This window comes from Lissotriton vulgaris, chromosome 1_1 (genome assembly GCF_964263255.1).
Source record: "Lissotriton vulgaris chromosome 1_1, aLisVul1.2, whole genome shotgun sequence".
NCBI classification, from domain to species: domain Eukaryota; kingdom Metazoa; phylum Chordata; class Amphibia; order Caudata; family Salamandridae; genus Lissotriton; species Lissotriton vulgaris.
Window position 1 is genome coordinate 467768002 of NC_141685.1, and position 24898 is coordinate 467792899.

Consider the following 24898-nt stretch of genomic DNA (forward strand, 5'->3'; position numbering starts at 1 on the left):
TGGATGCAGGATGGATGGGTGGGTGGAGGCATGAATGAATGATGGATGCAGGATGGATACAGGATGGATGGATGGGTGCATGAATGAATGATGGATGCAGGATGGATGGGTGGATGGGTGGATGGATGGATGGATGGATGGATGCATGATGGATGCAGGATGGATGGGTGGGTGGATGCATGAATGAATGATGGATGCAGGATGGATGGGTGGATGCATGAATGAATGATGGATGCAGGATAGATGCAGGATGGATGGATGGATGGGTGGATGCATGAATGAATGATGTATGGATGCAGGATGGGTGGATGGATGGGTGGATGCATGAATGAATGATGGATGCAGGATGGATGCAGGATGGATGGATGGGTGCATGAATGAATGATGGATGCAGGATGGATGGGTGGATGGATGGATGGATGGGTGGATGCATGAATGAATGATGGATGCAGGGTAGATGCAGGATGGATGGGTGGGTGGATGGATGGGTGCATGAATGATGAATGCAGGATGGATGGGTGGATGGATGGATGGATGGGTGGATGGATGAATGATGGATGCAGGATGGATGCAGGATGGGTGGATGGATGGGTGGATGCATGAATGAATGAATGAATGAATGAATGATGGATGCAGGATGGATGCACAATTGGTGGATGGATGGATGGGTGGATGGATGGGTGGATGCATGAATGAATGATGGATGCAGGATGGATGGGTGGGTGGATGCATGAATGAATGATGGATGCAGGATAGATGGAGGATGGATGGGTGGATGCATGAATGAATGATGGATGCAGGATGGATGGGTGGGTGGATGCATGAATGAATGATGGATGCAGGATAGATGCAGGATGGATGGATGGGTGGATGCATGAATGAATGATGGATGCAGGCTGGATGGATGGGTGGATGCATGAATGGATGCAGGATGGATGATGGATGGGTGGGTGGATGGATAGATGGGTGGATGCATGAATGAATGATGTATGGATGCAGGATGGGTGGGTGGGTGGATGGATGGGTGGATGCATGAATGATGTATGGATGGATGCAAGGTGGTTCGGGCTCGCTCGCTGCGCTCGCTCACTGCAATATGCAAATTAGTTTACCCCCTCACCACTTTCAAATGTCACCAGCCGCCTCTGCCCGCAGACTGTAGACCTCTGATTTAAAATGACCTAAGTCTCATGTTCTCAGTACCCTTGTATATATAGCAAAAGTCACTGTCTGAATACTGTACTCTGCCAAGATACCAAAGAACAATATTTTTTTTTGCAGTTTTATGGACTGTGAACTCGACCTGAAGGTTCCGCTTTACATGAGCACTAGTTAAATTACACAAGATATTTTTTGGTAAGCACGGAGAAATTTAAGTTACTTACCTATAATGTTGAGCTGACGCCGAGATTCGAACCTGGCTCTCCAAAGTCGGCGACTTTGGCCGTCAGGCCACATCCTCTCCCCATTCTCATCTCATTCCAATATACTTGCTCAGACAACTTGTTCATTATCTCTACTCTTCACAAAATAGCGTCTAGGTATAAATAATCCACTAGTGAACCTCTAGTGTGGCTCACTGGTTAGAGGCGGCAGACCCGAGAGCAGAGGACTGGCCCGGGACCAGGGTTCGATTCCCGGCGCGGCAGGTTTCTGGACCAGGGTCAGTGGACTCGATAATTCTCTCGCCTCGGTGCCCACTCTGATCAGCGATCACACTCGGCAACTCTGGGCATTAGCTTGCCTCATCTTCACTTACGGCCCCACCAGACCGCCGGGGATGCCTGGTCTCACCCTGGAGATACCCATTAAGGGACCATCTCTCAGGGAAGCCAGGAAGGGTTTCGCAGCGGTCGAAGCGCCTTGGGACCCTACGGGTAAGTAGTGCGCTATATAAATGCCAATACATTTACATTTACATTTATAAGACTCCCCACATCTCCCTACAATCATCCTGTACCCTCCCTGGCGAACTGCGGTATCGTTGTGTGCTCTAACCCTAATTGACGACCTGCAGTGTGCCCTGCTTGCCGCTTTTGTTAAGATTTCATTGATAACGTGCCTGCTTGCCGCTTTGTTAGAATTTCATTGGTAACGCGCCTGCTTGCCGCTTTGTAAACATTTCACTTGTAAGGCGCCCGCTTCCGCTTTGTTAAAACTTCATTTGTAAGGCGCCTGCTTGCCGCTTTGTAACATTTCACTTGTAACGCGCATTTGTCATTGTTTAAAAGCATTTTCATTGCACCAGCGCATTTCGCCCCAAGCGCTCCGCTCCGCTGACCCCTCCGCTGCCATTTTAGCTGTTGTTGTCCTCCTTCGTGACCCGCCCCGCCTCCCAGCTGAGACGCCCTCCCACTACCTTGATACAGCGCTCCGTGTCCTCAACGCGCTGTGACTCGCTTCGCTCCCCAGCAGAGTGGTCGCTCCCTTGCCTCCCTGGCGAACTGCGGTATCGTTGTGTGCTCTAACCCTAATTGACGACCTGCAGTGTGCCCTGCTTGCCGCTTTTGTTAAGATTTCATTGATAACGCGCCTGCTTGCCACTTTGTTAGAATTTCATTGGTAACACGCCTGCTTGCCGCTTTGTAAACATTTCACTTGTAAGGCGCCCGCTTCCGCTTTGTTAAAACTTCATTTGTAAGGCGCCTGCTTGCCGCTTTGTAACATTTCACTTGTAACGCGCATTTGTCATTGTTTAAAAGCATTTTCATTGCACCAGCGCATTTCGCCCCAAGCGCTCCGCTCCGCTGACCCCTCCGCTGCCATTTTAGCTGTTGTTGTCCTCCTTCGTGACCCGCCCCGCCTCCCAGCTGAGACGCCCTCGCCCCTCCCCCTCCACCATCCATATATGTCAGGAGCTCCCGCGCGCAGCGTTTACGCGCAGCGACCGCGCCCAACCCGCGCCAAAGGTGCGCCAAAGGTAAGCCCGTCTACGCCCGTCCGCGCCTGGACCGCGCCCAGCGCCATACCCCCTGGCCCCGTACCTCCCAGCCCCCCCGCATTACCTACGATGCCGCCACCCTCCTAGCCCTCAACCCCGGCCGCGCTCCCAACTGCGTCCAAGCCGCCCCTGGACACACGCATGGACCTTTCTCCTGCTTCTCCTGTAAATTCAGCGGCACCCTCAACATCTCCGCTACGACCACACCACAGATTCCCGGCTCCAACCACCTACAATGCATCCTTCTCAACACCCGATCAGTCCACAGGCACGCCATTGACCTATGGAACCTACTAGACACCATGTCTCCGGACATCGCCTTCCTTACGGAAACATGGATGAACGCTTCCTCCGCACCAGACATCACCATTGCCATCCCTGAAGACTATAAGATCACTCGCAAAGACCGTACCAGCCACACGGGAGGAGGAATCGCCATCGTCCATAAGAAATCAATCCGCATCTCCACCAGCTCTGACGCCAACCTCGCTAACTCCGAACACCTTCACTTCCAGATCCACATCGACCCCAAGACCACACTCAGAGGCACCCTCCTCTACAGACCACCAGGACCCCGCGCTAAATTCAGTGAAGACATCACGGACTTCATCACCCCACACGCGCTCCCCTCCAAAGACTACATCCTTCTGGGAGACCTCAACTTTCACCTCGAAAAGATCAACGACCGCAACACCGCCATCCTCGTGGACAACCTCGCCAACCTCGGACTTAAACAACTGGTCACTTCCCCCACCCACATCGCAGGTCACACACTCGACCCCATCTTCACATCCAGCAACCATGTCTCCTTCAGCCACACCACTGACCTCCTCTGGACTGACCACAGCTGCGTTCACTTCACCTACAACAAACCAAAACCCAGCATCCACCTCCAACCTACCCTGCAAAGAAACTGGAACAAAATCACCACGAACCAAATCTCTGCATCGCTCCTTCAAAACACCCCAGCCCTCTCTTCTAACGCTAACGAAGCCGCAGCCAACCTCCCCCTATGGTTATCCAACACCGCTGACACCTTAGCACCACTGAAAAAACGTCAAAACAAACCTGGCAGCAAGAAGGCCTCATGGTTCAACGATGATCGCAAGAAGTCCAAGAAACTCTGCCGCTCCCTTGAAAAGACCTGGAAAAAAGACCCAACCACCAACACCAAGGACGCCTTCAAAAACGCCACCCGCATTCACCACCAACTAATCCGAAAAGCCAAGAAAACAGCATTCAAGGACCGACTTGACAACAACGCTCACAACAGCAAGGAACTTTTCAACATCGTCAAGGAATTTTCCAATCCCTCGGCCAACTCCAACAACATCACCCCCTCTCAAAGCCTCTGCGACTCCCTAGCCTCATTTTTCCACAACAAGATTGCAGACATCCACAACAGCTTTGACAACCAACCCGGAAACCAACCCACCCTACCATTTGCTGATCATCTTCCCCCCATGAACACCCTTAACGACTGGAACCCAATCTCCACTGAGGACACCATCCGCCTGATGAATTCCATCCACTCAGGATCCCCCACAGACCCATGTCCTCACCACATCTTCAACAAAGCAGACTCCGTCATAGCACCGCACCTCCGAGACGTCATCAACTGCTCATTCAACTCCGCCACCTTCCCAGAAGACTGGAAACACGCTGAACTCACCGCCCTTCTGAAAAAACCCACAGCGGACCCCACCGAACTCAAAAATTACCGCCCCATCTCGCTTCTTCCATTCCCGGCCAAAGTCATCGAGAAAGCTGTCAACAACCAGCTCGCCGCCTTCCTCGAAGCCAACAAATCCCTCGACCCCTCACAATCTGGCTTCCGAGCAAAACACAGCACTGAGACCGCCCTCATCGCAGCAACAGACGACATTCGAACTCTACTGGACAATGGAGACACAGTCGCCCTCATCCTCCTTGACCTCTCTGCAGCATTCGACACAGTCTGCCACAAAACCCTTTTACAACGCCTCAATAACATCGGAATCCAAGGAAAAGCACTTGAATGGATCACCTCGTTCCTCACCGGAAGAACCCAGAGAGTCCGCCTTCCACCATTCAAGTCTGAGGCCTCTGAAGTCATCTGCGGCGTACCACAAGGATCCTCACTCAGCCCCACCCTCTTCAACGTATACATGAGCCCCCTCGCGACCATCGCACGCCAACACAACCTCAACATCATCTCTTACGCGGATGACACTCAACTGATCCTTTCTCTCACCAATGACCCCAGCACCGCCAAAACTAACCTACACGAAGGAATGAAAGAAGTTGCCGAATGGATGAAACAAAGCCGTCTGAAACTGAACTCAGACAAAACAGAAGTCCTCATCTTAGGTACTTCCCCCTCTGCATGGGACGACTCCTGGTGGCCGGAAGCCCTCGGAAAAGCACCCATCCCGACAGACCACGCACGGAACCTAGGCGTCATCCTGGATTCTTCACTCTCAATGAACAGACAAGTCAGCGCCGTATCCTCTTCCTGCTTCAACATTCTTCGCATGCTCAGAAAAACATTTCGCTGGATCCCCTCCGACACAAGGAAAACAGTCACCCACGCTCTGGTCACAAGCCGACTGGACTACGGAAAAACCCTCTACGCAGGTACTACCGCAAAACTCCAGAAGAAACTCCAACGAATCCAAAACGCCTCAGCCAGACTCATATTAGACATCCCACGCAACGAACACATCTCTGGTCACCTTAAAGACCTCCACTGGCTACCCGTCAATAAGAGGATCACTTTCCGACTGCTTACCCACGCACACAAATCACTCTACGACATCGGTCCAGAATGCCTCAACTCACGACTGTCCTTCTACACCCCCTCCCGCCAACTACGTTCTTCCAGCCAAGCCTTCGCCACTGTACCCCGCATCAACAAGACCACCATGGGAGGCAGATCCTTCTCTTACCTGGCTGCTAAAACATGGAACTCACTCCCCGCTTACCTTCGCCTCACCCAGAACCACCTAGCTTTCAGAAAGCAACTCAAAACGTGGATTTTTGACAAGTAATCCTCCTCCCCTCCTAAGCGCCTTGAAACCCTCTGGGTATGTAGTGCGCTATACAAATTATATGACTTGACTTGACTTGACTTGGCCACTCTGGGTAGTATTCAACCACTCTAGGTCTTGCCTATGCGCGAGTGCGGGGTGGGGGTGGGGTGGGGGTGTTAATGAAGTGTATTGGTTGCACTAGCTCTAAACACACGCTCTCATTTGTGCGTTGTTCACTGGGATCTATCGTTGTCTCTTATTCAATCCTTGTCGAGAATGTTAACTGGACTGGTGTGTTTAAAAGATGGACAGTAGACAGTCAGGTAAAATAAAGACATTATCCATTCGATTCCACCACAGTTACAAATGAACTAATCGAGCGCATACACCATGTCACTCGAAGAAAATGCGTGCAAAGTAAAATGCACACACTTTTTGCAGTTTCGATTAGACAAGTAGATTAGTGAAGCAAAGTGGGACATTTGTGGCTCTGGAAATCTGTACTGGGTCTTTCAAGATAATCACCTTGTGGAATATGCGCGAACCGGGCGTGTACCGTAGAAGGGTAAATTAAATCATCACTTTAGAAATTCGATTTATATTAGCCATTGTGGCTCATTATAGTCCCATTCAAATTCTCTGCTTTTGTTTTCGTTTCTTTTCGGCTCTGCCATTGGTTGTGAAATGTTTGTATCCCTGCTTCTATTGGCCCAGCGGTTTTTCACCTCCTGTTCGGCACTGCAGTTGGCTCCGACTAAATTTGTTCCGTCCCCTCTCGTGCTGCCATTGGCTGTGAGGATGTTCCAGTCTACCTCCGGGACTTTCCCATTGGCTGCTACGGGGCACAGACGACTCGGGCCTGGTTCCCGCTTTCGCAGTCACTCACGCTGTTTCTGTTGTGCTGTTTTCTGTGCATCCGGGCTCTCCCGGTGACCCGCAATGTGACCCTCGGCACGACAACTATGGCGGAGGTAAGGCATAAAGTCCAAGTATACAAATGGGCAGGATGTGCGTGTCTTTTTCAGTGCACAAGCTGTCCCGGCAGCTGCCGGTGGAGGGCAGGGAGGCCCGAGAAACCTCCACTACAGCACTCAGCCCGATAACTTGTTGCTTCCAGTGCACAACTTGAGCATTTTATTACCCGGCATAAGCAAGATGCGAGAGCAGCGTCCCTGCCCCGCCCATCTGCTGCAACGCGCGCCTAGTAGTCACTGCGGAGTGGGACCAATCTGTTTCAGTGCAGAGCTGCGAATGCCATCGAGCCCCACCCGTTTTGCCGTACGGTGCAGAGGGATTTCATGCGTAGTATTTGCCGATCCACAATGTCGCCCCCCCCGTAGTATGCTGAGAGTGTTCCTACTTACCTTAATGCTTATGTACACCCTCTTCCGCCTTTCACTGAGAGCTGCCTGCACACCGCTACTTTGTGTCTGTGCAAGCCCCTCGCCAACCTCCGCCTTCACCAACGATAGGAGTTGCCCAAAACCATTGCAGAGCGAACACTGGGGATCTTGCAATACCCCCGTTTTATGAAACGTTCATACATGCCCATTGCATATAAACAGTCTGATCAAGAGCATACATGGTAAGGGAATTTTGCAGTTACCTGTTATTTGCCAGATCTTTGCTCTTCCATATCTGACATTCATGAGTCTTTTTACCCATATTGTTTTGCGTTTCCAAAGTACAGAGCTGTCTTTTTGCATTTTGAACTCTGTGGGTTTTACACACAATCCCGTCGCATTTCCAGCACCTCACACTGCAGCATGCATTTTCATCTCTCCTGTTTATCAAAAACAAACCCTGTCTGGGGCAGTGGCTCGCATGGTTTGTGCTTCTGCTACTGAGTTTGCCCTGGGTTGCGATAGCGCGGCCTGAGCTGTGATCTAACGTCGTATAAGCCATCTGGTTACACCAGTAAGGTGCGTAGTTAACGCGGCTTTTCCTCGCAAGAGTCTCAGTAAAACGTAGTGCGCGCGTTTTTCCTTCGTACGCTATGGTCCGTGGTTCTGTTATAATGACAGTTTGTGGCGCGCCTTTCATATTCTTTTTCCGCTCCCCTTGTAGTTTTGCAAATGCGGTAATTCTTGACCGTTACTTGAGGTCTCTATTTGGGAAGACATGCAGCGACTATTCGAACATTTCTTAAGCCCCTCGCGACAAGCACGGGAGAACATTAATTTCACTCGGAGTGTTAATACGCCACGGTAAACTCATTTTTACTATTGTGTTTTGTTGTTGTTCAATTTTTCTAAAACAGGGTTGTTTTGACAGCGTGACATTGCAATTCCGTATATTTGTAAACAAAGCACGGTCTGTACCCATGTTTTGCTGTGAGGTTTTTGGACGTTCTTTCCTAAGGAGGTAAAGAATGTTTCCTATTTTTTTAAGCATATTATCTCTGTGATTCTCCTAATAGTGCTTTTCGTTGCAGAGGTTGCGTTTATGGCTTCATACCATGTGTTTTTTCCCATTCAATATGCAAGCATTGTGTAGTGGAATGAGTGTGTGGACATGTTCTTGTCCGAGTAATAGAGGGCTGACTCTCTAAATAACGAGCATGATTTGCTTTCATGTACATTTCCATTCGTTTGACGTTTTATTTGTAAAGTAATTTTCTCCACGAGGGCCTGTTTATTCAGTGTACAAAAAATATAAAATACATTTGTCGTGATATTTCAGTTACACGTTTGTGCAAAAGACGTATAAAATGCAAAGAAACAATTAGAAAACAAGCACTGGCAAATCCAGTACTACTTTCCTTGTTGAACCATTGGCTTTGCCAATACTTTTTTTCTGATGCTGTGCGCACTGACAAAAAAGGAACAGGCGTAAGTAAAGGCACAGCTGCTCTTGTACACCAAATTTCTGAATTATACCTCTCTAACCCTCCCTATGTTCTACCTCCCCTCTGCCTCTACTTGGTGCGTATCACAGTGCTGTTTACATATCATCTGTATATAGCCTCCATCTACTTCGCTTCTCTCTCAAATCACCTCTCAGCCCATCTCACTACTCTACCACATCTCGGTACCTCAACTTAACCTAACACTCATTTCTCACCTTTGATTCTCACTGTTCGCATCTTCACTTCTCCACCTCTTTCCATTTCCACATCTGTTCCTGGTACTTCATATCTCACATTACTCTATCCATTTCTTTCTATGTTTGCCATTAACTTTTGTCTTGCTTTGTTGTAAATTAATCTAGGATCCTAGTGTAATTTTTCCCGATTCATGCCCTTATATAGGTATAAATAACCCGATCCTTATTTAGGCATAGAAATCATTACCATATTTGGACTGAGCCTATACAGCCCAAATACGGCATGGCTACTTCCACTAAGTTCCAAGAATCAACAACGATTTCTTAGAAAAACCAGAGTTCAGCAGCTAGGGACTTCCCCTCGCCTGAATACTAATTTATCTAGGAAATCATGGAGTTTTAAAAGAACTGAGTCTTTGAGTGGTTATTAAGTCCAATCATACGTCAAACTTGGCACCTTCAAAGTATAAATATGCCTACATTTGCCCAGACAAACACACACTGGTTTGGAGCAGATCGACTAACTACTTGCCCGACGCCCTGCAGCAGCAAGTGCCGAAGGAAGCCGACCCTCCAGCTGACTCACTGAGAGACACTGTCTTTTCTCCTGCCGAGAAATCCAGATCCAGTGTTTCCAGGCTACCCTTGCAGGTTGCTGGGAAATAGAGTCCTGAGAGAGACACAAGACCTCCTTCATTCTAAAACCAAGGTACGGAGCTGATTAGACCCATAGAGAATTCTTGGATAGATCCTGGGCAGAGAAATACTAAACTTAAGCTACTCTTCACCTAATTCTTCCCTTGTACTAGACTTAGGTACACCGGGGTAGGCGTATTTTAGAAGCACCAGTTGAGTACTTTTAGTCATTATTTTATTACTGTATGTATTTTATACGTTTTAGGTAACGTATGGCTTAGAAACCATATCATGCTTTTACAGTACTACTTTATAATACTTTTCGTATTATATGTCCTGTACTTTATAACCAGTATTACGATTTTAGCAGTACATTTCTTATGCTTGAGAAAGAAGACTGTTCAATAAATATCTTTTATTGAAAACGCCTGTCTCTCTATTTTCTCAGCACCTCTGGTGAAACGAAGCATGCACGATTGACTGAGTAAAATAGTTATCTAGTATGAGAGGGTGTGTGTGTGTGTGAGGGTGAGAGGGTGTGTGTGAGGGTGTGAGGGTGAGGGGGTGTGTGAAAGTGTGTGAGGGTGAGGGGGTGTGTGAGGGTGAGGGGGTGTGTGAGGGTGAGGGGGTGTGTGGGGGGGGTGAGAGGGTGTGTGAGGGTGAGAGGGTGAGAGGGTGTGTGAGGGTGAGAGGGTGTGTGAGGGTGAGAGGGTGTGTGAGGGTGAGAGGGTGTGTGAGGGTGAGAGGGTGTGTGAGGGTGTGTGAGGGTGAGAGGGTGTGTGAGGGTGAGAGGGTGTGTGAGGGTGAGAGGGTGTGTGAGGGTGAGAGGGTGTGTGAGGGTGAGAGGGTGTGAGAGGGTGTATGTGAGGGTGTGGGTGAGGGTGTGGGTGAGGGTGTGTGTGAGGGTGTGTGTGAGGGTGAGGGGGCGTGTGAGGGTGAGGGGGCGTGTGAGGGTGAGGGGGCGTGTGAGGGGGCGTGTGAGGGTGAGGGGCGTGTGAGGGCGTGTGGGGGTGAGGGGGTGAGAGGGGGGTGTGAGGGTAGGGGGGGTGTGAGGGTGAGCGAGGAGGGGGCTGGTCCCCTGAGGGTCTCTGGACCACAGAGACACCATCTGTTTGCGCAAGCCCGGTTTGGGGAGCTCAGGTGCAGAGGTGATTTGTCTGATAGGTCAATGAGTAGAGGCTCTCACACTTCTTGGTGCACCTGCAGAAGAGGGAAAAGAAAAACAGCAGGGCCACTCTCGGTGAGGAGTTTGCCTCTCTTAGAGTCTCTCTACGTGCTGGTAGGTTTTGGCAGCAGTGATGGTCCGACTGAACACACAAAAGCCTTGGTGCTTGCAACTGACTCCCGTGCCTCAGGCATTGGTGCAGAGCGGCTCCTGGCGTCTCCAAGTTGGGCAAAGAGCTGATCTGATCTCCTGGAGCACAAAGGCCTTTTGCTGGGATGCTGCTTTCTCGGTGGGTCCGATGGTTTAAGGAAAGCTGTACCTGGGAGCTAAAGCTCACCAAGGGTTTGGGGAGGCTTTTCTGTTTCTGGGCGAGTAGTTGTCGGTGATTGTCAGGAGGGCAGCAGTCCAGCAGGGTTTTGCTCCAAAGTAGTTGCTGGTCCACAGTTCTCACGTTTTCGGCTCTGCTTTATCCTTTCTACAGGCTGACCCATCTGAGTTCCTGGTGTCAAGGGGCCACCTAAATACTACATTTAGGGGCGTAAAGGGGAGTGCTGGATAGCAGCCAATGGGCTACGTACCCCTGGGGTCCCTACACCCCCATATGACCAATTGCTGTGGTGAGTGGACATAACCCTGTCCCAGAGTTACTAATTCCATCAAAAACCAGATGGTGGTACATTTCCTCCACCTAGCACATCATGCAGCTCACACTAGGGGTGTGACTAGCCTGGTGGTTAAACTTGCCTACTTGCATACCTACTTTCCCACCTGTCTTGGTGCTAAATGGGCCTCAGGGCAGAGGGTGTCATCTCCCAGGTCTAGGTCAAAGACCTGGAACACCCTCCCCATCCACCTACGGCAGACCCAAGACCTGCTGACCTTCAGAAAACTCCTCAAGACCTGGCTTTTCGAGCAGTTGCAGCATTCCCCACCCCAGCGCCTCGAGACCCTCACGGATGAGTAGTGCGCTTTACAAATGATGATTGATTGATTGATTGATGGGGGAAGCTGGGGTCGCATATCAAAGGCAGCAGGGACTTTGAAGCCCCTGGTCTTGTTATATCACTAACCATCCTGCTGGAGGAGATATAATCACCTTCCTCTAGAGCAGGCACTGTTTCTGGCCTCGGAGTGCAGGCTGTCACCCGCAGGGGGTCAAAAACTTGTCTGTGGTGGCAAATCAGTCTTGATCCGGCTAGCTGATGAGGGCTGTTAGCCAAAAACCAGTCCCAGGATGCTTGTTTCCGGTCCAGGGAATACATGGCTTGGCAGTTCGGGCTGGACCGTTCCCATGAGGCACAGGGTCAAGGCTGATTTGCATATAGCTATGTCTGAAGTGGGGTGGCGAAATGAACTAAAGAACGATGATGGATTCAACCCAGATCTGTAGCTGGGGGTGAGTGTCTGAAAAGTTTCAGCTCTCCGTTCATCATCTCCTTGTGTTTGCTTTGACACATTCCTGTGTGCCATGCCCACCCACACTACCTGTGGCATGGGCGAGTCACCCCTCTAGCAGGCCTTACAGCCCTTTGACAGGGTGCACCATACCACAGGTGAGGGTATAGCTGCATTAGCAATATGCCCCTACAGTGTTTGTGTCATTCACAGACCTTGAGTGCCATGAAGCCATTTTGAGTACATGGGCTTGGAGTTTGTGAATACAAACTCCACAGCTCCATGATGGCTTTACTGAAAACTGGGAAGTTTGGTGCCAAACTTCATAGCATAATGAAACCACAGAGATGCCACTGTTGGATTTATTATAAAATGCACTCCAAGGGCATCTTAGAGATGCTCCCAAAATAACGCCCGTCAGGAACCACCAGACAGGTTTCTTACCTCATTGGATGATGAGAGCCTTTGTGTTCTTGGAGGTCTGAAACAAAGCCCCTCCTGGGTCGGGGTGCTTCACACCCCTCTGGCAGGAACGGGCAACACTTGGTGGTGAGCCTCAAAGGCTCTCAATTTGTTATGTGCTGATTTGGGCAGCTCCAACTAGTGGAGATGCCCACTAAATGATCTTCTAAACAACACTTTCTGCATGCTTTTACAATGCAGTAACTAAAATTATTTTGTTTTTGGCATCTTTTCTATAATGTGTAGTTGGTGTACATTTATTTATTAGTTCTCAGAAAGTGTTCTAATCGGTTTCCTCAGGTCTCTAAAGTTTAAATGTAATTTCCTCTCCAAAACATCCTTGCTAAAGTGTCACAGGGAAGGAGCGGGCCCACGTCTCGGCATACTATTGGCTAGCTTGAATCCAGTGGTAAAGTGAGCAAGGGACCCACATCTGGGCAAATCCTGCCAACTTAGGGCGAACAAAGCAAAACCAAAGGGGAAGATGGACGGAGTGTTGAACATTGCAAGCACTCACCCCCAGTCAACTGATCTGGGTTTAATCTATCATCATTCTTCAGCTCACTTCGCCACCCCAGTTCAGACATGGCCATAAGCAAATCAGTCTTGACCCTGTGCCTCATGGTAACAGTCCAGACCGAACTGCCAGGCCAGGTCCTCCCAGGACCGGAAACAAGCATCCTGGGACCGGTTTCAGGGTATGTCAGCCTTCTTCAACCAGGCTAGCTTGAATCCAGTGGCCCAGATCTCTGTACTGCGGTGAATGTATGACATTGTTCTGCACTCTGTCCATCAATTGTTGTTTTTGCATTTATCTATTCAGTGAGCACTTTTTTCTTTAATGAGCCTTCCCCTTTTCCGCGCACGAAGTCGCAGCACGCCGCCCTATTGTTGTTATTAATGTATATTTTTTAATTTGCTACGTTGTCTGCTGTCACTTTAAAGGCAGTGCTTCCTTATTTATTTAATTTGCTTTGACTTTAGCGGCCACACTTATTTATTTATTTAATTTACTGCTTTATTTAATTTACTGTCGCTCTTCTTTATTTAATTTGCAGCGCTGTCTGATTTCACTTTAGTGGCCGCGCTACAGATGCGTTTTTTTTTTGAGTGAAAGCACCCTATACCGCGCTTTCACTTGAATGTTGGCCACGAACCTTTTTTTAGACTGCTCACTGTAACATGAATATGGTGAGCAGTGTCTGAAGAAAGGGGCGTGGCCATTGGCAGTGGTCTCGCATTTGCGAAAGTTTGAACTATCCGCATTAGAGATGACAATACCTTTTATATATGTGTTTTTAAAAGCAACACATAAATAAAAGGCATTGTCATTTACGAAGCCAATAGCATAAAGTCTCGTAAATGCGAGACCATTTGCATTGAAAATGCTTGTTGTTGAAGGCAGGCAGTCCTCACAGACTTTTGGAGGCACAGCAGCTGCAGGACGAAACAACGTTAGTGCGTTGGTGCAATCTGGCTGGAAGAGGGAACCGGCTAGCAAGGTTGGTACCAAGTCTGTTGCTTCTCCACAGTCCTTGCTCTTCGTAGCTCTTCGGTGTTCTTATCGGGTCAGCAGGAATCTGATTTCCTGGTGCCAGGGGCTCCCATAAATAGTAGATCTAGGGGAGTGTGAGGTAGCAGTCAATTGGCTACTTACTCCTGGTGTCACTACGCTCCCGATTACTGCTTCCTGTGGAAAGTGGGCATAACCATTTCCCAGAGTTCCTAATTCTGCCATCACCAAGTTGGCAAACTTTAAAATGTTGTATCCACATCAGGTAACCCACCTTAGGGGTGGAACTAGGCTGAGGGTGGACAGACCTATATGACTGCTAATTTTCCCACCAGTCCTGGTGCCAAATGTGCCCTGGTCAGGGGATTGTCACCCCCTACCTCTGAGGGAAGCCAGATTTAAATCCCAAAGGTGTTGGGCCACAATTAGACAACATCTTGATTTAGGGAAGTAGCACTGGCACTGAGGTCTGGTTAACGGGTCTCAGTGCACTGTCCGAGTCAAACATCAGCATCTAGTCGCTTACAAGGGGGAAGCAAGTGAGGAGGGGGGATAACTGCAACAAAAACCTAATTTCGTACAGTTAGACTTTTTACCAGCATTCCTCCCATCGCCTTTTGTATTATTGAAGTTGTGATGGCACCATTTGCTTTGGAACGTGGTGAAATCATAACACAGCAGTTGGCATAACTTCAACATGCATAGCTGGCTGGTAGTGTGGTATTGTTTGCTATTCAGTCAGTACTGGGTTTTAGACTAGTGAGCTTTGCATACTGGATCTTTTTAGTCTGTTTAGAGTGAAACTACTGTTGCAGGGATTCTGCACATACACAGAACTATGCATAGAAAAACAGGACCTCTGTGTATAGGGTTTGTACCATTGTACCGCCTTAGCCCCCAACATCCCCAAACCGACTAGATATAGTGTCTCATTCGTTCTCTGACAAAATCACAAAACTACAAATGATAAGACAACCCAGAACGCAACACTCCTGACTCTCTCAGGAATCGTGGTAGCAAGACATACCCTGTTGCTCACTCTCATACTTGTCCACAATATGGATAGTCAGTCACAGTATAGTTCAACATTTTTATTTTAACTATCGTGCTCTATAATGCAGTATACGAGCCACTGCCAGCAGCAAAATGCATAAACCTAGCACAGTTAGCATTGTTACAATACTACAGAATATGAAGGGGGATGTCATTATATACAGACAGTGGAAAAAGGACTAACCACCCTCCCCTTGGTAAATTGAGATATATTGTATAAAGGAAGATCTCTGGGCTTTGTCAGCACACCCCATACCTTAGAGCCTAGATGGTAGCTTTACATCGTAGGAACAGCATAGCTCTTCTCCAAGGGAAGGTTTCCCTCCAAGTGTGTGTGAACAACACGCAGCTCCATAATTTTAAAGCACAAGCTTTCTAGCAGTGTGGCTGTGTAGCATGTTTTGTTTAGGTAATCGGGACTGACCAGAACAGAATAACAAGGGGCATATTTTTCGACCTTGCACATTGTGTTCAGCGTTAACTCCAGGAACAAGACAGAAAGCAGACTGTTCTCATGTGAAAGACACAAAGTCTTGCAAAATCAAGTCATGTAGTAACGTGCGTAAAAGCAGCATCATGGCAGCAAAGCTCATGCTAACTTAGCAGTGTTATGAATGACCCTGAGGGCCACATAACACTACTAGTCCTAAATTACTATGTAATGTGGGTTAAAAAAAATCAGGACTTTCTGCAAGAGCATTATTTGACAAGGGGCTACTTGCAAGTTAGAAATATCCATGTAGGTACAGCCTTGCTGTCAGGAGTCTGAATGTTGTAGAACTAATTAACCTGGTGCAACTCAGTTTCAGTTCCGCAAGATGCCATCTAGTGTGCAGGAATGAATCTTTCATTTTTGAAGTATTAGATACTATGGACGTGCTGGACACGTCTACAGCACTGCCTCTAAAGACAGAGGTTTTCTTCTTCTTGTTTACTTTCACTTACACGGGTGCTCGGTGGCATATCTGAGCCCCTCATGCACAGATTTTGAATGAAGCGGTGTCATTGGAAAGGGCAGACTGTTCACTTTCCATTGGTCTCTTTCCCTGGTGGATCCTTACTTGGAGTTTGCCCTAGGAGGGTGATCCCCAATTCAGGGATTCACTCGCTAGACACCAGAGTATTTTTGTGGTGGGTGGGGTAAGGCAGCCTTCCTGGCAATGAGGAAGTGCTCCCCTGCCATCCCACAGGCCATAAAAGTCTTTTTAAGCCCTCTTTACCTCCAATCTGTCTCCCCTCAACAAAATGATGCCAACATTCTTCCCGCCCCCCTCAGCTCAAACCTGGGGTCAGAAAGGAAGACTTTACCTCCAATCTGCTGCCTGGGGGTGTGAGGGGCAGAAAGCCCACTAGACACCAGGGATTATGGTTTTTATTACAAAAAAATTTGGGGACGGTCCTTTCAAGCATTGAGCCAAGCCCCCACCTCAAAGGGGGCAAACAAATATTTCTGCCTCACACAGGGACAAATTTGAGAAATCTATCACTAATCTACCACCTCAGTAGGGCGTTAGGAAACCGAGATTTTTTTTCTGTGCCTTATAAAACAACTATTTGCAATGCAATCAGTCTCGCCTTTGGGACCTCTAAGTATTTACCTATGCAGCACATTATCGTACATTATTGCAACGTATCCTCGCTATGGACTGTGTGGCAGTGATGAAGGATTTGGCAACAGCTTTTGTGGTTGTAGTGGTGTAAGTGAGCCACTCCAGTGACAGAAGTGGGTTGCCAAATGGATTTTATTTTATCAGTTTTTAAAGCTGAATTAATGTATGAATTTGAAATATTGAAAATGTATTTTCATTTTGGATTGAGGTAAGAATCCTTACGGATAATAAAAGCAGAAGCAGTGTTTTCACATAGGGCCAGAACTTGATTGCTGGACCCCTCTGAAAACAAACAGTATACTTGATATAATAGTTACACACATAGAAGGAAAACATAGGGGTTTTTCAAATAGCAGAGAATGGGGTGAAGAGAAGTAAAATAAGTCTAAATGGATTGATTTGAAAGGTTCATGCCACCCACAAAAACATTTGAAAACAAGCAAGTGTATACTGATACTAGTTTGCATGATTAGCATTTAAAAGCAATACAACAAATGCACAGATGTTTTCATTGCATTCAGCACCATCTTACGCACCATTTATCATATGGTATGACTTGTCACAATTGTGCTATTCTGCTTCCACCTGCATCCGATCAGCTACTGTAGAGGTTTGCCCTACTAAATCAGTGCACTTACTAAAAGGTAAACAAAGGATGCTAAGGTCTCATAGGCCTTAACAGAGAGAGTAACCGAAGCACTGGGTTAAAAGTCATATCTTGTTGTCTGAAGTTTGAAACGACCTATTTCAAATTCGTGTATACCTCGTGAGGTTGCTTCCTTGGTACAGGTTGGGAGTAACTCTTAAGAAACCGGAAGCGGAGCCAAAGTCATAGCTTAATGTGTTGAGGCTATGCCCAAAAAAAGCATAGAGTGATTAACTAAGAGAAGTCTGATGACCGCTCACGAAGTGCTGATCCTCATAGTACAGATATACAAATTCACTGATGGATTGGAGAGCCTCGCTCTCTTTCAGTTTAAATGCATGCCTTCCCTCCTCAAACCACACACATATGTTCAACAAACGCCAAGTCCAACATTTTACTGTGACTGCATCAAATTACACGAAGACTTGAGAAGAGAATCTTTGGATTGCTGCATGGGGCAGCAGCTCGCTGCTGAACGTGTTCAATACAACAGAAGACTGACAGACTTACAACTCCAGTGCAATATTGTTCGGGATTCATATGTGTTCAAGTGACCCCCTCACCCCGCTCTCATTGGTGTATTTCACAGTTCAAACGTACCGGGGGAGGGGGGTGGCGCTGGTTTGCAGGAGGGACATTTCCTTCATTGCACTAGGGTTCATGAAACACTGTCTATACCACTGGCAGTCCAGGCAAAGCCAGAGTAATTGCAAATAGGAAAAAAAAAATGTCAAAAGCTGAAGTATTCGTTGGCCTGCTCAAGCTGAACAAGCTCTGTCTTAAGCTTGCAGGAAAAGAAGTCCAGTCACTAAGAATTTTTCCACGTTCCTTCTAAAAACATCAAAAATAACATGGAAAATGACTGCCCTTTAATCTTTAGGTCTCGCCTGAGCCAATGGGCTTGCGCAATGCTCCGGCGAGACTTATGTAGAGGCTCCAGGAAATGCTGCCAGAGGGCTTTGGAATGCGGATTATGGCCAGTGCATGTGCGCCGGGCGCGCGCTCACCATCAATCAATCCATTTGCTCCCCCGCCCCCCCCTCTTCAGACTTGAAAGGAATGCCATTTGTCTGAGCCTTGGTATCAGACTTCAAAGGAATGTGCGCCTCCGCCACAGCAATGCCGAGAGCTGGTGTTTTTTTGCATCCATTTCGCAGGGAAGCCATGTTTTGTTCGGCGTTTTCTGCACCTTTCTTGGTTTTTTTTTTCTGGACGAAAGTGAAAGCCTACCGTGCTTGTTTACAGTAGCCTTGCTCCTCAAATGCTGTTGCTGTGTTGCCATCTCTCTAGGGACACTCAGCTTGAAAACACTCGACTTGCTAGCTGCAATGCTCATCCCCAATGTTTTGCCTCTAGACACGTTGATCCCTCGCAGGCTGTGCTGACTCTGCCCCTCCTGATTCTGAAACTGACCAACACAGTCTCTTCTCTCTGTCTTATGATGTCTGCCCTGCCACCATTTACTTCGGACCCTCACCCTCGCACCTCCTCACCCTTACACCTCCTCACCCACCCTCACACCCTCCCTCACACCCTTCCTCACACCCTCCCTCACACCCTCCCTCACACACCCTCACTTATCCTCCCACCCTCACTCACCCTCACACACCTCCTCACTCACCCCCCCTCATCCTCACCCACCCTCACCCCCTCTCAGCCTCACACACCCTCATCCTCGCACACCCTCACGCACCCTCACAACCCTCTCACCCTCACACCTCTCACTCTCACACACCTCCTTACCCTCACCCTCACACACCCTCATCCTCACACACCCTCATCCTCACCCACCCTCATCCTCACCCTCACACACCCTCACCCATCCCCTCACCCTCACATCCCCTCACCCTCCCATCCCCTCACCCTCCCATCCCCTCACCCTCCCATCCCCTCACCCTCCCATCCCCTCACCCTCCCATCCCCTCACCCTCCCATCCCCTCACCCTCACATCCCCTCACCCTCACATCCCCTCACCCTTACACACCCTCACCCTCACATCCACCCACCCTCACATCCCCTCACCCTCACATCCACCCACCCTCCCTCACACCCTCACCTACCCTCCCTCGCACCCTCACCCTCCCTCACACCCTCACTCACACCCTCACCCACCCCTTCACACACCCTCTCACCCTCACCCTCCCTCACCCACCCTCACACCCCCTCACACCCACTCACCCTCACACCCACTCGCCAACCCTCACAACCCCTCACCCTCACAACCCCTCACCATCACACACACTCACACACCCTCACCAGCATAGCATAACAAAGCATAGCAAAACAAAACAAAACATAGCATAGCAAAACAAAGCGTAACATAACAAAGCATAACAAAACACAGCGTAGTATAACAAAACATAGCATAGCATAACCAAACACAACAAAACATGCAGAACATAACAAAAGAAAACATAGCAGAACATAACATAAAACAAAGCATAGCATAGCAAAACACAACAAAGCATAACAAAACACAACACAACACAACAAAACATAGCATACATAACAAAACATAGCATTGCAAAGCATAGCAAAACATATCATAGCATAACAAAGCTTAGCATAGCATAACATAACAAAGCATAGCATAACAAGCATAGCATAGCAAAACAAAGCGTAACCTAACAAAGCATATCAAAACAAAACATAGCATAGTATAACAAAACATAGCATAGCATTACCAAACACAACAAAACATAGCAGAACATAACATAAAACAAAGCATTGCATAACAAAACATAGCAAAACACAACAAAGCATAACAAAACACAACACAACAAAACATAGCATACATAACAAAACATAGCATTGCAAAGCATAGCAAAACATAGCATAGCATAACAAAGCTTAGCATAGCATAGCATAACAAAGCATAGCATAACAAAGCATAGCATAGCAAAACATAGCATAGCAAAACATAGCATAGCATAGCATAATTAAACACAACAAAACATAGCATAGCATAACAAAACAACAAAACATAGCATAACAAAAACAAAACATAGCATAGCATAGCAAAAGACATCCTAGCATAACAAATCAAAGCACAGGATAGCAAAACATAGCATAGCATACAACATCACTCCGCAACAACCACAGCATCACTCAGGGGCACCACAACATCACTATGCGGTACCACAGCATCCCTGAACGCCACAGCATCACTAGTTCGCCATCACATCATCACTCAGCGCCACCACAACATCAATCTGTGCAACCATTCAACAACACCTGGTTCAAATATGTTCTCTCAATGTTGCAAACTTTATTACAAATGTAACAAAAAGATGTTAATATTTCACTTCTGTTCTTGGATTTTCGTCACAATAAAATACACTGAACATAATCTTCACAAAAGTTATTTTCAAATAAGCTATTGCCAATATAAATTACAATAACTTTTATTTAAGTATTAATTATTGAAAAAAATGTTATTTGTAATATCAATACATGTAGGTCACGTAAATACAACAACATATTGCATTACAAAGGCTATAGGTGTCACATTTGCGAAAGTTATAACTATTGGCATTGTAAATGACAAAGCTATTAATTTCGCTATTTTCAAAAACAAAACATAAATGAAAAAGTTGTCATTTACAATACCATTAGCTCAAACTTTCCTAATGCGAGACCTATTGCATTGCAAATGCTTGTTTTAAAAATATGTCCCAGAAAAAAATACCACTGCCCATCTTGATGTAGAGACGCTGAGGGCATACTCGCATGCGATGTCACTGATTATGTGTAAAACAAGGTCTTACTGTAAACATCCTCAGGAGGTGTATAACCTATGCTTGGGTGTACACACTTCGTGCAGAAGAAAATGAAACGCCAACACCAAGCTTTTACTTATTCAGTTTGCAGAGGAGACCAGACCACCTGCAGAGCATCGGGGCGAAGTTCCAATACTGGGGCTGAAAGAACATTCCCTCCCCCGTCCTCAGGAGCAGGGTGACCCTGAATTTTTTGCAGACCCTGCTGCCAGCAGGTGGTGTTCTTTACAAAACATGTATCAGACAGTGATTTCCTACCAGTAGCTATGCACTTTTTGTGGGCCTCAGAGAGGTTGATTTGAGCTACCAGGTGGATAGCAGGCTCGAAACGCACCTCTGCGGCAGGTGCAATACCCACCAAGCTGTTTTGCCCTTACAAAAAAGAATTCATGCGAACCATGCAGGCTGGGCAATCCCCTCAGTGGCAGGAAACTATTCTGCGAACCATGCAGCGGTGAGATGAGTGTGATGTGATGGCTCGACACAAAACTCAATGGTCATGCCCAGGTGGGAGGAGGGGCCATCGTGTGCTGTGAAGGGGAGTTGCTGACGACCAAAAGAAACAATTAGTGAATTCGCCATGAAACGGCAACGGAGAAAAAGGAGGGACCAGTACTGGACAAACACCAATAACAAGCCAGCATGTCTGAATGCCACAGATAAAAACCAATGGCAACCAGTGGGTGTGCCAAAAGCCCACACACGAGATACAACATGGCTTGCGATAGCCCAAGCGCTGTCGAAGCTCGACCTAACGAGTTTGGGAAGGGGGATTTACCCTCAATCCTCCCCAGTGTGTTAGAAAAACTGTTGTCTTTCCTGGACTAGCAGCAAAGCGTGTTGCGTGGGTATGTCATACGGCTTGTTCCTCTCTAGTAAATCTGTGTGTTTGTTGGACAACATAAATGTCAGGATTGTGCCAGACTGATTTCTTGCACACCCTCAGGATATGTTGGCCTGATTCCCTGCTAGCTCACAGTTCACCATCTGCACCCCCTAACCTTACAGGGTAACAAATGTATGTGCAACCTCAGAACATGACAACCCCGATTCCCCCCAAGGAAATAGCGGTGACAGATCTAGAACCCTTTTGTTGGTTACTCATGTATACCCAAAGAAATACACAAGAAATACTCAACCAGGCATTTCAGTATTTATTGAAGCATTGTATAAAATACGTGCGCTGCGATAATCGAAAAAAATGAACCGAGGCCGCTGGGAGCACAGATGGTGTGAGGGAGGGAGCGTCAAACGTGCCCGCGGAGGGCAGAAATGAAAGGGCTGGAGCCTGGACTCACCAGCCGCCTGCGCTCCCCAGGGCGGAAAGTTTAATCCGCAAACTAACAGGCTGCGACCCGCGGGCTGCCTCCGCCGACGAGCCCGCCCTTTATGCGCTGGGGGTGTCCCTTCAATCACAGCGCTGCGCCACCGAGCCCGTCCATACCGGACCTGCTCATCCCAGGCCCGGGAGGTCGAACAGACTAGGACGGAGAACTACCGGCCCTCAACGTGCCAGCTGCGAGCTATGCGGGCACGACAAAGGTACATCAGAGCTGCTGGGGTTTGGACCACCGACCGCGAGATGGCTGGTGCATGGAGGTGATGAGGGAAACCTGTGGTTTGCATGGGGGATAAGACAGGCCCCTGCCGCAAGGGGCGCAACCCTTCAGGGGCCCTCCTAAACCCTTCAAAGAGGCCAAATACTCCACCCAAGAACAAGGAATATCTATCTGTGAGACATGGGACAAGAACCAGGTGCCTCGCTTCACATCCTATAGGTGGGAGGGAGACATCCTTTTAAGATTCGCTCCTGTATGTGGGTGTCCTCCGGGCGCTCTATTCCTAGCCCAGGCTACTGCTGAGCCAGCATGTCTCATTTTCTCAAAAATGTTGTCTTTGAACACAGATTCTTTTCCCACAGGCCCGGCACCGGTTTGATTATTTCTGAGCCACACCGAGAGAGGAACATCGTCCTCGAGTCCGCCCGTGGTGACATCCCTGATTATGCAGGATGCCAGGAATGACATCTCTTAAAGCACACACCAGCCCTACTTATGCGACGTTAAAGGGTTACTGTGTCATGCAGTGACCTGCAGGCTTGGGCCCACAGGCATTGAGGTAGGCTCTCCTGCAGTGTGACTAGGGGTGCTCCAGGATGAAAAATGTACACCACTGAGGCATGCACCACAAACATACTGTGCACACTTACACAACACACATTGCGCACAGCAACCAATCATAGACATGCTGTTCACAAACACATCCACCCCACTAACAGGCACAAATAGCTACAGTCAGCAGATACACACACAAACCTCCTCACACTCGCACACCCCCACACACACACACACTTACTCTCCTATCACAAATATAACACACTCCTTTCACTTATACATACAGCACATACACACTCCTATCACTTACACACACACACACACACTCTCCTATCATTTAGACATACAGCACACACACATAATAACCCACCGATTATGTTTTGGGAAACTGAAAGCAGTGCATTAAGCTGCAAGTGTGGCTTGGAAAAAAAGATGGCTGCTTGTCGTTTGGAGGTACTTGGCCTTGTGGGCGAGAACCTTTAGTAACACCAATACAGACTTTGCTAAAAATTTAATGCAACCTTTAGTAACACCAATACAGACTTTGCTAAAAATTTAATGCAACCCATTGTCATATACAATGCCAATAACTCAAATTTTAATGCTGCGAGACCTATTGCATTGCAAATGCTTATTTTTATTGCTGCTGAAGCTGGATTCAGTGGGGATGGACCTACAGGGCTATTGGACTGCTCTCTGTTGGAAAACATGGTGGATTGTTCGATTCTTCTTGGTTCCTTGCACTTTTTGCAGTCACACATTTAAACTGTTGCAAAAGTACACTTATTGATGGTTTTCTTAGTTGTCTTTCTCTCGATCGTTTTCACATTCCAGCACATTTTGGCTTGGAGTAGGTTCCTTGCTACTGGCAACAAACATTTCATAAAAGATTGAAGTATCTTTTCTATGACATGAGGTAGTCCTTGTTGTTTGTTACATTTCCAACACAAAGGCACCCCAAACCTATTGTCCATAGACCTTGTGTGGAGTGCCGATAGACAATATGGCCAAACCCAAGCCTCGAATAATCCTTAAAATTTTACCAGACCCGCAGGTCTAGAGACTTCAGTAATGTACTCCACCTAACTGTGATGCTCTTGGGCCATAAATTGAGCGAATCTGGAAAATATTTTATGTAAGCAAGCTGCCATTTTCTTTGTTATTACTCATAAGAGCACCTTCTAATATGAGAGCTCAGCATGTCTGCTGTACAAAATCGTTTGATTTAATAGACTAATCATTTTCTCCATGTATGATGCGAATCTAGCCCACATGTACACTTGGTTCACTAATAGCATTGCTTTTTGGACGGGGTGCAGGAATGTTTCTCAGTTAATGTTTAAAAGCTCTCAATTCTAATAAATATATTACCATAGCTTAATGTGGTAGAGCGCTGTCATTGACAGTCAGCAAGTCTTCCATTGAAATGGACACAAAATGTATCACTGACATGCACTTTTACTGATAAAATGATATAATGTACAAACGATAATGTTTGGGAAAAACACATGTTGTTTGCCTGCTCGA

The 24898-nt window shown here is 47.5% G+C and overlaps 1 protein-coding gene across 7 annotated transcripts in view; it reads left to right on the top strand.

The window, feature by feature from the left end:
- MIER1 (MIER1 transcriptional regulator) overlaps positions 1 to 24898 on the top strand; it is a 396268-nt gene that overhangs the window by 142854 nt on the left and 228516 nt on the right. For 2 of the 7 annotated variants that reach the window (XM_086953837.1, XM_086953838.1), the window contains exon 1: positions 6775 to 6923. The exons of the other annotated variants lie outside the window; for them this stretch is intronic. In XM_086953837.1, coding sequence (XP_086809963.1) covers positions 6915 to 6923 — 9 coding nt within the window. In that variant the 5' untranslated portion in view covers positions 6775 to 6914. Of the gene's footprint in view, positions 1 to 6774; positions 6924 to 24898 lie in introns of those variants that run through there. 7 annotated transcript variants of the gene reach the window in all.